General features: G+C 41.9%; 1 protein-coding gene across 2 annotated transcripts; it reads right to left on the minus strand.

Moving 5' to 3' along the window:
- Positions 1-119: 119 nt before the first annotated feature.
- asxl2 (ASXL transcriptional regulator 2) lies at positions 120-13671 on the minus strand. Of its 2 annotated transcripts, XM_072365973.1 has the most exons (12): positions 13498-13671; positions 11309-11391; positions 10252-10360; positions 9456-9594; positions 8045-8163; positions 7468-7588; positions 7127-7186; positions 6656-6816; positions 6305-6401; positions 6068-6173; positions 5013-5739; positions 120-4605 (listed from the first exon to the last, which is right to left on the minus strand). In XM_072365973.1, exons 1-12 carry the CDS (start codon positions 13552-13554, stop codon positions 2755-2757), a joined length of 3630 nt encoding a protein of 1209 aa, XP_072222074.1. In that variant the 5' UTR covers positions 13555-13671; the 3' UTR covers positions 120-2754. The 2 variants fall into 2 exon arrangements, with proteins under 2 accessions (XP_072222074.1, XP_072222075.1); XM_072365974.1 differs by lacking the exons at positions 9456-9594; positions 10252-10360; positions 11309-11391; positions 13498-13671 and adding an exon at positions 8870-9216.
- Between the last annotated feature and the right edge of the window lie 46 nt (positions 13672-13717).

The raw sequence follows: 13717 nt of genomic DNA on the forward strand, positions 1-13717 counted from the left end.
ACAGTGGGCATACAATTTGTCCCAAAGACCAAGTTATACTCGCTTAACTTTTTGGATTAACATAAATCTGTGAGACAAGCACCAGTAAAACAAAAATAAATATAAACACATTTTTTTAAATTATTTATTCATTATACTCTATAATTTTTGATAAAATACATTTTGTTTACAAGTGCAGATTACTATATTACATTCACCAGAGTTTACATGTAGACAAAATAAAACAGACACGTTAAACAAATGAAACTAGTGAAAAATGTGACATCTTAAAAATGGTGACGATTGCCCATGACACCCTCCTAGCAAATGCTAGATAAACCACTCTTCTAAATACAGACGAACTTTAGCAGGGACTGCTGCCCGACTCGTGTTTCAGTCGTCGTTAACAAAGATTTCAGCTGCCTTTCGGGGCTGTGATTGGAGCGCTCGTTACTTTCTAGCAGCTCCATCCAGTCCCCAACTCTACATGAGTAAATACGGCATTCTCAATCACATTCAGCCAAATAAGACTCGCATATTCACAGGGGACAGATGAAATGTGTGTTCATCAAATCAAACACTAGTAAATCCGTTTTAGTGAGATTAGCTACGCCAAGTAGGAGGAAACCCTGCCCGTCTAGCCCTACGGTCTTAAATCCTATTTTCAACTGACACTGCCCTTCAATTTTTTATTAAAAACACATCTGAACAAGGGCTAATTAATACTACTAATAAAAAAAAAAAAAAAAAAAAAAAAGAGAATACAAAATTTTTCTTTGTATAAAGTAATGACACAAATGCAGACAGCTAAATAGATACACACATTAGACTTCATACAATCTTCATGGAAAAATACAGAGCCATGGACCACACAGAATATCGGATATACCAATTTAAATCAACTTATTCTGAATGGTGGTGTGTCTAAACACAATTATCGGAAAAATGGACAGCCAATATATTATGATACTAAATACCCTGTTGATTTGTCCGAAAAAAAACAAAAGAAAAGAAAAATAGCAAATAGATCTTTAATATTAAAATATATTAATTAAAATATATTACTTTAACTAGCCTGACATTAGAAACAACCTCTGATTATTTTTGCTCTTATTAAGGTGACTTTGGCATATTATGTTAGAAATAACTTCTATAAAACAGGAGTGTTTCACACATCCTGGAGATTCTAAAATGTATCTGATGCCCCCCCAAAAAAACTGTAACATATAAAGAGCTTTACACTGGCCTTTCCTACATGTTAATAAAGGGTAAAGTAAGCACTAATATCCTGTTAACGTCATCATAACGTGCTCACAAAGTCGATACCAGCAGTGTTCTGCATCCCATCTTTGTGCATTACAGAAATACGATGCAGTATTATTTGCATACATTTCTCATCATTGTGGACATTAACTTTTCATTTCCTGGAAGAAGGCTGTGTTAAAGCAAAGTGTTAAACTCGCCAATCAATCTGGGACTTTTTGCTCTTCTGCATAACTGAATTAAACTTGAGTCATTCTATGGGAACAGGTTTTGCGTTTCAGCGTAATTTCGCAGTTCTTTACCATATTTTCTCCACAGCCCTAATCCTTTCTCAATAAAAAGTCAGACATGCTCAAGCAAGGTGTGCTGCAAGAGTAAAACAACATTAAATCCTACATCTCGACAAATACGATAAATGAGCAAGTATTTACAGTAACAAAACAAAAAACTTGATTTTCTCTTCTGGCCTTGAGTGTTTTTTTTATCTATTTTTTTTATTTTTATTCTACTGTTTGCCACTGTTGATCTATCTACACAGACTTACAAATGTAAGAAGCCCCAATTCAAGGGAAACGATATCTACAAAACAGCCTTTGTGGGGCTGAAAATGCAGGTTTAAACAGTAGGAGGTGCCTTTCCGACCTTTACCCGATATGGAAAAGATCTGTTTGCCAAAAGGAAGATAGAGGCATGATATATACAAATGATTCTTCTTTTCCCTATGTTTGAATTTAAGTGCTGTACACAGTTGCCACCTTATATCTCGATGGTTTTCAAGTGCTTCACCCTGTAACGGGGATGCTGTGAAGTGCAATCCACACGGGCTGATTGTTATACACACAAACTGATATATATATATATATATATATATATATTTAGTTTTCTTACTAAAACTATACACATCATTTGACTTTTTAAATCTGAGTGTCTTCAGTAATGAATGTAGATTTACAAAAATAGTGACTGTTAGTTGCACTCGCCTGCCACAAGGGCATAAATGCCAAATAGGAGGTGCTCTACGACCCATGATTATCATCAGCGGCTTTAAAATGTTAAACCACAAAACATTAGACCCAGTAATAAAATGTTCCGTCTAAGAGCACAACAACAGTCATTAAGTCCTAAAAAAAATAGCAACATTCATTTTCCCTCCTTTTCTTTTCTTTTTTTTTTTCATAGCTACACACATATATTTAAAAAAATATATATTACACATATCTAGCTGAGTGCAAACGTTGTCAGATCTTAGACTTCTAACGTATCCGACAGAAAACTGAGCGGATTGAAATTTCTGAAACGTATTTTCTGAGATGTTGGTGGAAAAAACACGACCATCCAGTGTAAATTCCTGCTTTTCCAACAGCAACCAAACGCTGGCTGCTTTGTATGGAGCACGATTAATATGCTTCACACCACTCCGTAATGATTCCAAACGACTTGCTGCTGGGTTTTTTTTTTCCTTTTCTTCCCTTAAATGAAACCATTCAATTCTTTTGACTAATTATCTCAATATCACCGTACCACTAAGCATGAGACGCACAGTTTTGAGGGGCCGATACAGTCATCGTGGCAGAAGGCTCCACATCCTTTGCACATGATCATTGCCTTCAGTCGGCAGTAGCATTTAGACTGGACATCCTCCATGCTGGTGCCCTCTATGAATGACTGCTCGGGTGACGGCTCGCCCTGGCTGCTATGGTCTAAAGAGTGACCGGCAGGTATGGTGGTGACGGTCACAGAGAAAGACATGACGCTGCCGTGGATGCCCCCGCCGTCAGCCTCCGTTGAAGCCGTGGAAGAGGCCGCGCCTGCAGTGTTGTGGTTCATGCTGTGAGGTACAGACATGTTGATTGTGCCGCCGTAGCATGACGCTACCACTGGCTCCTGATTATCAAGTGTCCTCTGGGTTTGAAAGGCAGTCGGCCGCTGGTGACTGGGGTCCACATGGGTGAGATATGGCTCTGAGTTTCCTTGATTAGTATTGCAGAGTTCGAGGTGCCTTCGGTGTGACTGAGAAAAAGGGCTGGTGTCTTTGGCTTTTACGCTGGTGCTGTTGTCATCACCACCAGCTGCATTATCCTCTGATCCAGGCTCAGGCTCAGTCTTGATGCTGGAGCAATGCTGAAAACTTGCCGTCTCCTCAGAATTGGTTATCGAATATCCTTGTTGCTCTGATTTCACCCCAGAAACAGACAGGAAAGCTTTCTTGGCTGGTTCTTCTTCTTTAGCCGCCTCCTCTCCTTCTGCGCTTTCCCTTTTTACACTAGCTGCAGACTTATTTGGGATGACTGACAATTGTAGTCTCTTGCTCTCTGGTCCTCTGCCGTATGTGGACACATTGAGCAGGTAATGTCCTGTCATAGCAGGCCTGGGAATCCTCTTTCGACCCAAAAAGCTGACAGAAAATCTAGAGTGGTCCTGACGCTCCTCTGCATGCATCATTTGCTGCACTTTGTACTGTGCGGGCTGAGGCCCCATGCCCCCGTAAGGCTGGCTCTGTTGGACTTTCCTCTGCATTAGGGCCTGTAGGATCTGCTCCTGAGTCTCTTTGTCAGGAAGTTCCTTGTGGTGTTTTGTGTATTCTGAGAAAACTCCAACTCGTCCCACTGCACTGAACGGCTGTGGTATCTGCTTGCCTGCCCTGTGATCAATATAATGTGATGTCTTAACGTTACTAACGGAGGGAAAGTTTGACATCTTCACTTCCACCTTGGATAGCGGTTTTGGGAGGATCTGCTCCAATGGAACTTCTTTGCCCTGCAGGAGCTGTGTCACTAGCGGGTTATTTGCTGGGATGCAACAGCTCGTTCTAGGTACTGCTCCAATACTCGTTGGGATTTCCTGCTCCTTCATATTATGCTTGCAAGAAAGCTGTGGTGATGCGTTTGAACTTTTTTGAATGCCATGGCAACCTGTACTGACAGTACTATCAAAATGACTTTTGTGTTTGTCGTCCGTTTTGCCTGAGTAAGATATGGGAGTCTGGTTTGGGCTAAGCTGGCCAAAAGAGTCCAACGGGCAAGGAGAAGGTGTACTAGACTGGCTGCTGTTACTGCTGGTGGCTGGTAACCTGTTTGATGACTGCGGGGATGTTGGGCTGGGGCTGAGGCTGAGGCAGGGAGATGGCTGTCTGTGCTCACTACTGCCTCCCCCTGGCCCTGGGCCTGGCACCGCTCCCTTTGATGCTGATGATACTGCGGCTGCCGCTGCTCGCTGCGCTCTAGCAAGCTGAGCTTTGGCTTTAATGTCAGCCAAAGTGCGAGCACCAGTACGACCTGGGCTGCTAAGTGGGGTAGGGAGAGGCGTCCTGGGTGAGACTTGGTTAGGTGACACAGGAACAGGCAGAATTCGTGACACAGGGATCTGAAAAGATAATCAATACAAGGACAAGTTTTAAAATTATCATTAGACATGCCTATTTGAATAAAAGAGAATACACCTGCCATAAAAAATTAATTGAAATTTCTCGATGAGAAAGCTAAATTAGGTACTTCTGCATCACGTTATCAACTCTTAACAGCTACAAACCTCCACCGTTCCAAAATAGGGGATTTACTTGAGCTGCTAGGACATGTGTGGAACAAACTAATCACTGAAATTCATCAGAATGTACAGAAAACAGCAGAAGGGGTTTGAAACGTTTCCTTTGAGTGCTGCAAATCCAAGCTAACTGCAGCTGCAAACCCCTCGCAAGAAGCAAACTGCAGACTTATCAGGGCCATTCATAACACAGATCAGTGGGGACTTAAAGTTCACAAACTTATTTCTACCTTGAGCGGTGGAACCCTCTGACTCGTTGGAGATGGTGTCGCAGGGCTGGATATGGATGATGCTGAAGAAGATGCGGAGCAGACTGAAGACACTGAAGAAACCGAGGACAAACGAGATCTTTTCTCTGGTGTCAATTCGCCATCTGTCTCACTGAGAGATTTCCTCTTCAGAGCCTCTGTGGGGCCACTGTGCTCAGAGCTGACCGCTTCGCTCTCCCCAGCAGCTTTAACCACAGACACCAGCTGATCCTCTTTTGACTCTGAACCAGCCTTGAGTGGAAGGCTTTCCTTCACAGGTGACTGAGGGAGTTCAGCTTTCTTCTCCTGCGTATCCTCTTTATGCTCCTTTTCAGGAGGTGCACACGCTGAACCCGGTTTCGTCTGTTTCTCAGCCTCCGGCGTTCTCACTGCAACCGAAGGTGCAGACTGTGCAGTTGCGTTCAATTTACAATCCTCAACAAACTGAGAACGCCGGGTCCTCATGGGCTCTGTGGTGGAGACGGACCCTTTCTGACCTTGCAGTGCCTTCAGAGGCTCCTGAGATATCTGTGTTGGTTTCGTGTCTTTAGGAGCAGCATCAGTCTGGCAGCTGTTCTTAGTGCACTTGGTGTCCTCCAGTGCTTGAGCGACAGGCCTTGCCTGGTGAGGGAGGGGCTGCAGCCTGGCAGACTCCTGATTCAGATCAGCCTTTGTCAGCTCTTTGGATTCCTCATAGCTGAGCCCCGAACTGTACAGAGAGAGTAGAGGCAGAACAAAAGATATAAATCAGGATGATGGCACGATTGCATTTGGAATCTCATTAATTCTTTAAAAAAAAAAAAAAGGAGGCCAATGCTTTTAAAAGATTCAGTACCACAATGAGCTTTTCGGTGTAAACAAAAAAGAAAAGTGACATCATTACGTACATGTGTTCAATTATAATGGACATTGAGATTCAAATTTTGGAAATTCTGGAAAATACAAAAATAATATATACTTTTCTAATTATGCAAAACTGGAATAGATCAGTGAATCGCAAAAATATATGAAAATGATTTTTTTAATCCAGAACCTACCTTTCCCCATAATAGCTTTCGAAGAAGGCTTCCTTCCAGTGCTCAACTTTCTTTTCCTTCTCAATTTCCTGACGCATTCGAAGTTGCAGCTCAGGAGTGAATTCCCCTACAAAAGGTGAGAAAGTTACATCACTTTAAAAAACATCGTGATTTTACACTATTTCACCTCGGTGATATAATCTTTCTTTGAAAGTGAAATGAATGCCGCTATTGTCAGCTGGTAGTCATGGAACTGACCTTCAGCCAGTCTCTCCTTCCAAGACTGCGCTGCTGATGTGAAGAACTCGTTGTTTAAGGCAGAGCTAGTGACCTTCAGAAGACCATCCAAGCAGGCCTGGGGAGAGGAGACACAATGCTGTGACTAATGAGCACCTTTTTCTGTTGATGAGCGGCACATCAACACTCAGTGCACACCGCTACATCTTCTGCATTTCTTAAGACTACAGAACTGTTTTGTTTTTTTCAAACGTGATAATGAGAAATTAAACTGATGCGTCAGGAAAACTGAATGCAGTAACACTGCACATTTACATTTAGTGATATTAAATGCCGAAAAGATGTGAAAAGCGTGTGGAATTTTAAAGCCACCTGGCGGTCAACTTCAGGCAGCAGTTTGAGGAGCCTCTGTTGGCAGTCTGGAGGCAGGACAGAGAAGGTGTGCTTGTTCATAAGTGCTCTCAAGTTGGTGTTAACCAAGATGGAGTCTGGTGTCTCCACATCGATCTTACACTTGGTACGTTTTATCTGCCCTGCAACGCGAAAAAAAAAAAAACAGGAGAAAGAGAAGACTCAGCCACGCAGACAAAAAACAACTGATCATTGACCAAAGCAGCTAAGCTTTGAAACTCTCAATTCTTTCACTCTATGGAATATTTCACTTATTCATAGACGTTCAAATATGATAATGCAATTAAATAGGTGTAGATATCATCTCTATTCATTTCCACCCTTCTGTCAGATCATTTGAAAAGACAGGGTTTGGATTTTTCTTTTTTAAATGTCCACAAAAGTGAGCAAGAATCTTTACATACCACAAAGTACCAAAACTCTGTCGCCTACCTGCACTGAGGCGACCGGACCTCTGGGAAACCTTTCTGGGTACGACTGGGTGGCATAAGTCTGCACGGACAGAGGAGGAGTGGTAGGAAAAGCTTTGAGAATTTGCTTCAGTTTCCACAGTAATGCTGCTAATTACGAGAGTGAAGTTTGGAGAATGACAACGTCGCAATGCTTTTATTAGGAAAACTTACAGTATAATGACATGATAACAGCCAGAAACTGCATCCCTACCACAATCTACAAAACTGAGCGGATAATAAAGCAGTGAAATACACCATATAAACAAATGTGCAACTAAAATAATGTGACACTGTATGTGTGTTGTAATAATCGCAACCTACCAGCCTTTGTTGTAATGTTTTCTGTCATGTCTTTGATGGTCTTCAGAAGCAGTCTTGGGCTGGAGACGGTTGGCATTCCCCCCTGTCTGCGCTGGTTTCTCTGCTGTTGTTGCTTCAAGGCCTAAAAATAATCAAAATAGGGAAGGAACAAATACCCAGCAGTATGAGAAAAAGAGAACGTGAAAGTTTGTCATTCTGTTTCTTTGCAACTGCTCCCACTGGGCCACTTACCTGGTTAAATAAGAGCACAGCAATGGATAAACAGGTTACACAATAGGTCTCTATAGCACTAAAACTTTCGTCAAAAAGTTTGTCTGCGTCTTCTTGTGTGTCCTATGTCCAATAAATGAATACAAATTGATCTTATGGAGTTTAAAACTCCCCACCAGCACAGATGGAGTGAAGTCTGTGCTCACAATCAATTGAATAATGCAAGAAAAACTATATAAGGACCCGTTTGCGATGCAGGAACTCGTGTTACATCTGTGATGAGGACAAATAGCGATGTATGTATTAACTTCACTGGGCAGCAGAATAAATGCAGGTGGAAAAAAAAAAAAGAAGCTCTTTCCAGTACCTGTTTCAAAGCTTTCTTGCTGTGTTTCTGAGAGGGAGAGATGAGTTTACCGGCGGGGACGGGAGGAGACGAGCATCGTGGCTGCGGAGACGATGGTTGCGACTGCAGCTTGGAGGGAACTATGAAATACAAAAAGCACAAAACAGATGCTACAAAATACGTTTCCTGAGGGGGCTGAGCAAAACTTTATGACATTTCGCTATTGTTGCAATGAAACCGAAACCAACGCTTTGCACAAAGCACCAGATAACATGACCTGACTCGGTTATCGGATTACTAAAAATGGGCTGAACATCTCAATAGGAATCTTGTCCAGAGCAACCCATCTCTTTGTTTGCAGTCTACTTCTGATTTAAAGAAGCTTTTCTTCACATTGTGCCAGTTTTTTTTTTTCCCCCCTTTTCGGTTGAACTTCATTTGCATTCGACTTTGTGGTGCTTTGTATTGATTAGCTCAAAAAAATAAAACAGTTCCCTCCCACTCAGCTGCAGACCAAGGTTATTTGCTTCGCAGTTACCAACTTGTGCATAATGAGGAAGTGGTCACGGGTCATACTGTGAAAATTCAGTTTCCTGTTTCAACACACACTTAAAATTATTCATGAGCCAGAAAGAAAACAAAATTAACTGCCACTTGACAAAAAGCCCATTCAACAAATCTGCTTTGCAACCAGGCGCAATCAGAAGCGCAATTCTCTATAAAACAATGATTTAAGTAACCAGAAAGACAGAACAGTGAAAGCTGCTGACTCTGATGTGCATCCTACCTATGTTTACCGGAAGGTCCTAAAAACCTTATGGGCAACACATGTTCAATATAACCCACCTTTTGCTATCATCATGTTGGAAGCTGAGTGTATTCCAGGAGATATTTACTGATGGGATGGTTTAACCTATGTTTGTGGTGGAGCCACTTTTCGTTCAGCTTGCCTTTGCTACGGTTACTTCAGCTGGCTTCCTGTGTTTCTGCAACAACGCTTGACAACAGCTGAGAATGGGCGTTAACTTTGATTGACATAGAGCATGGCAACCAATCGGGTAGAATCGGTAAAAGGGCTGTGCACCCATTGCAGGGCAATCTGTTGTGGATACTGTTGATCTCTCTCTCAACTCTATTTGTCCTCCCTCAATGAGTGTTTAACAGCAGCAACAAGAAAGACGCTGTTATTCTTTGATTTAAAAAAAAAAAGAGCTGTCAATTAAATGTGCTTCTGGAGGTGGAAAAGTTATACTTCAATATCTAATTTACTGCAACTGCCAAAAATATGTGCCATGATAAAGAGCTGTTGATAAAAGGATAAAAAGGAACAACCTTTGGAGAGGACGGCGTGCCAACACTTCGACAGAAGCAACTTTACGATATGTAGTGATTTAAAACTGACGTGATTGAAGCTGACTGCATCACACTGTACCTCTTCGCATCCACCTTCCTCTCCTGCCCTCTTGAGTGATGGCACTACTGTTTTCTGTGCTTTGGGTGTCAGACAGATTATCGCTGCTCTCATCAGAGCTCTCCTCTGACAGCTCCTTCACCACCCCAGAGATGTCCTTCTACGAGAAAAATTGAGCACACGCTGTACATTATTTGCAGCAGATAGAGAAGAAGAACAGCCAAGCAGGGAAATATAAGGGGAAAAAAACTCTGCAGGGTATATGATTACATGACACTTTTATCAGAATTTATTTGGACTGACTCTATAATTATCTGCATATTTGCAACAGAAAAAAAAAGATTGCATAAGCGCATTCGCCACCATATGTCACACACTCATATGCTTTGTGACATACGAATACCTGAGCAACGCTCTCAGCTGCTTCTCCTGTAATTCTCTCTACTGTGTTGGACTGCAGCTGGCTTTGGAGACTACTTTCTTCAAAAGTACTATTAAAAAAATAAAGCTTATCATTATCATTATTGTCACCAGCAGCAGGCCAAGACAGTAGAGCCTGTCCACGGGATGAGACTGTACAGAGAAGTGGCTGAATGACATTACGGATCGCCACGACAGCGACAAAGACAGCCGAAAGGTGTGGAAGCAGGGACAGGACACACTGGAGGTAGCCGATTAGCACTGACTTAGCTTTCCAAACAGAATACAGAATACCGAGGCAAGCCAGACATAAAGTAAAAAAAAGTAGAAGCCTAAGTGTGGACAACGCCGCGTCATTTTTTTGGCTGTCCTGGTTGTCGTTCTGTGTCACACTAACCTTTAACGTATAGACTCCCATTCTGCCTGGAACTTTGTAGAAGATCCCCTCCTCCCCACGAGAGTTTGTGTGCAGCATTGCATTCAGACATGCCAGTGGCGAGGTTCCACTGGTCGACAAGAGAAAAGCGCAAATGACACATTTCCTCTCGATAAAGTCGGACAGTTGTGGGGAGGAATAAGGAGAAAAAGAGGGGTAAAGGCTGCTCTAAGGGGAAACTACTGTCATGCATCAGGTAAAGTGAGAGTTCAGGTCAGTTTCACATCAGTGTACGGTAGTTGGGAAGAAGTTTGCTCTGTGCTTTGGGAAGAATCTGTTGCATAAATCTCATCCAAAACCAAATCTAATCATTGAAAGCGACTGATATTCTCAGATTAAAACAGGTCATAAAACATAAAAAACCATTAAAAGCCCAAGTCAAACCTCAATCATGCAAGAAACCCAGTTACTGTGAACACTGTGAACCAGTGCTTCTTTACATTTCATAACACAGTATTCTGAGCAAAAGGGCTAACAATTCATTTTAGTGAGTTACAGAAGGATTAATGACCGTATTAGTTCATTTTGTAAATTACAATGTATTTAGGCCAGCACATAACAAGCTATCACGTATCACTAATTTACATCTTTGCTAGGACAATACAAGAAAAATGGGATTTTTTTTTCAATGCCACAGTTGGCAATAAATGTGAGTCAAACACTGCATTTTTATGCAACTGAACCTAGGACATGTTACTGTTAATAACATGCAAAAGGGTCAATTTAAAAAATAAAATAAAAAGGTCAATGCAGTGAGGTTGTAAAGATAAGGTGGCGGGGGGGGGGGCTAACTTTTTCTTACCTTCTGGATGAGAACAGTGACAATGAAACAAAAAGAAATGAAACCGTTATTGAGTGAAATAACTGAAACTTTGAACAAGGAGAACTAAAACAAAACAAAAAAAACATGATGCGAGTTGTTAAGAATTGAGGGAGATGGTGGTGGTCCTGCTTCGCTTGTGAAAATACTTTCTGTGTGAAGGGTATCTGGAGCCATGATGCCCACTGACATGCTTACCTTATTTCCTTAAGTCTTTCTCTTTGGATCACCTGCAAGATCTCTTTGTGGCTCATAGGTGTGTTGGGGTACTTTTCCAAAACCTGAAATAACAAAATAAAAAAAAAACATTGAAAAAAAATTGATGCTAAAGTTTAAGTTTTAAAATTCCATCAAGTTGTCAAAGACACTGTGTGGTTTCAAAAATACTTCACACAAGACTTCATATACTGTTATTAATTTCCACTGGACCTCAAGTCAATCATCTATCCATCCATCCATTTTCTATACCCGCTTAATCCCTCGGTTGGGTTGCGGGGGGGCTGGAGCCTATCCCAGCAGTCATCGGGCGAGAGGCGGGGTACACCCTGGACAGGTCGCCAATCCATCACAGGGCCACACAGAGACAAATAAACACACACACGCTCACACTCACTCCCAAGGACAATTTTAGAGTCACCAATTAACCTAACATATGTTAAAATATGTAACGTATGTTTTTGGACGGTAGTTTCTTGCCGGAGTACCCGAGTACCCAGGCACACACGGGGAGAACACGCAAACTCCATACAGAAAGGCCCCAGCCGGGAGATGTCAATTCATTCAACTGTTTTCATCTTAAGATCTCCATTTGCCAGACGACAGGTGAGTCTACGTCATCTTAAATGAGCTGACATTCAGAGAGGGCAGGTGTGTTCCAGGATTTTGTTTCAACGGTTTACTTTTTTTGTGTGTGTGTGCGTTTGCTGACAGTATTTTCTTTCCAAAGTGCTGAGTGTCGACAGCTGACCCCGAGCCCATGCAGTGATCCCCACAACACAATCCTGCATGTTTTCAATGCACTGAATGTCACCTGAGGACCCAAAGACCACAGCCATTCAATACTGAAAGTTCCCTGCATACTATAAATCTTTTATAAAAGTCCCCAGAAGATTAAATTCCCCACTTCCTTGAAATTCTAAAGTAAGTAATGGCGTTCCTTTATTGTTGAGATAGGCTATTTGCCCTTTGCAGTTTTCTACATAATGGTGAGCCCCTTCTCATCTTCACTACTGACAGCCTCTACCTCTTTAGGAGGCTCACTTTCACATCTGATTAGTTATCTTTGTGCCCTTTTCACACCAACAGAGCGATAAAATAACATGCAATTCACTGCACTGTTTTTAACTACTGTACAACGCATAACAAAATTCTTCTGAACATTGTTGTAGGGACTTCCATTTGTCAAGAGTTGGCCAAAGGATACAAACACTTCCCACGTTAATGTCAACGAAAAGCAAAACAATGAAAATGATCGATGATTTTCATCGATGATTTAAAACATATGAATTAAAAAGAAAAAAACGTGTGGGTCTGTGAATATTTTTGCTTTAATTTTGGTCCACCCAGTTCACAAAGTTGAGATGTTTTCCCTAAAATCCCAGCACTACGTTAAACTATCCCAGCGAAACAACTTTATCGGCGTTATAGAACATTATTGCAAAGTGTTGCCTTTCCTGTTAGCCTATATCATTATTGACTGAACTATTTACCACTGACAGCTAAATAAAACGTGGAACTGCAGCCACCCATAAAAGTGAACATGTCATGTTTAGGTGATGAAACTGTGCGTAAGAGTTTTGATATTTTGTACTTATTAGCATGACACGCTAACACAGCTAGCTCGAGCGCTAGTGACACTCACTGCAGTCGGTACAGGTTGGCATGCGATGAATTAACTCTCACATCGGTAACCGAGCTAAAATAACATGTGCGAAACTAGTGTATCGTGCCATTTCAATGTGTAAGTGTGTTCTACTTGAAATTTGTACCGAGCAAACTTGTTGAAGGACTTAACTGAAGCTAACCAGTGCTAACATGGCTAGCGCTACACTGACGTGCTCACTTCGTGGTTACTTTGTCTCAAAACCATACAAGACATGTCAGCCGAAGTGTCCACACAAAACACACACAGGGTGTTTGGAAACATGCTTGGGTGCATATAGGGGACATTCACAAGGCTTCATTTCTGCTTAGAAGTGACAGATGCAGTAAGCTTTGTGGCTAATGACAGCAGTCTACGAATGTCTAACCGTCAACACAGGCCTCGCGCGGTGTACGCAACATTTCGTCTTCACCAGCAGGTCATGAACTCATATACACAGTTGTACAAGTGGGAGCGCTCAAGGAAAACAACCACAACAAACGGCAGATAAAAACACACAGATTACCGTTTTTGCGGCTTCCGCCCATGTCCTCCCTTTCTTTTTCTTCTGCCTCTCCCTCATTGTGCACGTCCCGTGGCGGAGTAGTATTTAATTTGTCTGTTTCAGTTGAAATGTTGCTTTAGTTACCGTGCAAGATCCAATCCGTCTGCCATGTTGGACTTACTGTAAAGAGTCATGTGACCACTGAAAGCGTCATCTTACAGTATCCATATGTCTGTCATTC

The sequence above is a fragment of the Leuresthes tenuis genome, unplaced genomic scaffold (assembly GCF_036924035.1).
Source record: "Leuresthes tenuis unplaced genomic scaffold, fLeuTen1.0.hap1 SCAF_15, whole genome shotgun sequence".
In the NCBI taxonomy this organism is placed as follows: Eukaryota; Metazoa; Chordata; class Actinopteri; order Atheriniformes; family Atherinopsidae; genus Leuresthes; species Leuresthes tenuis.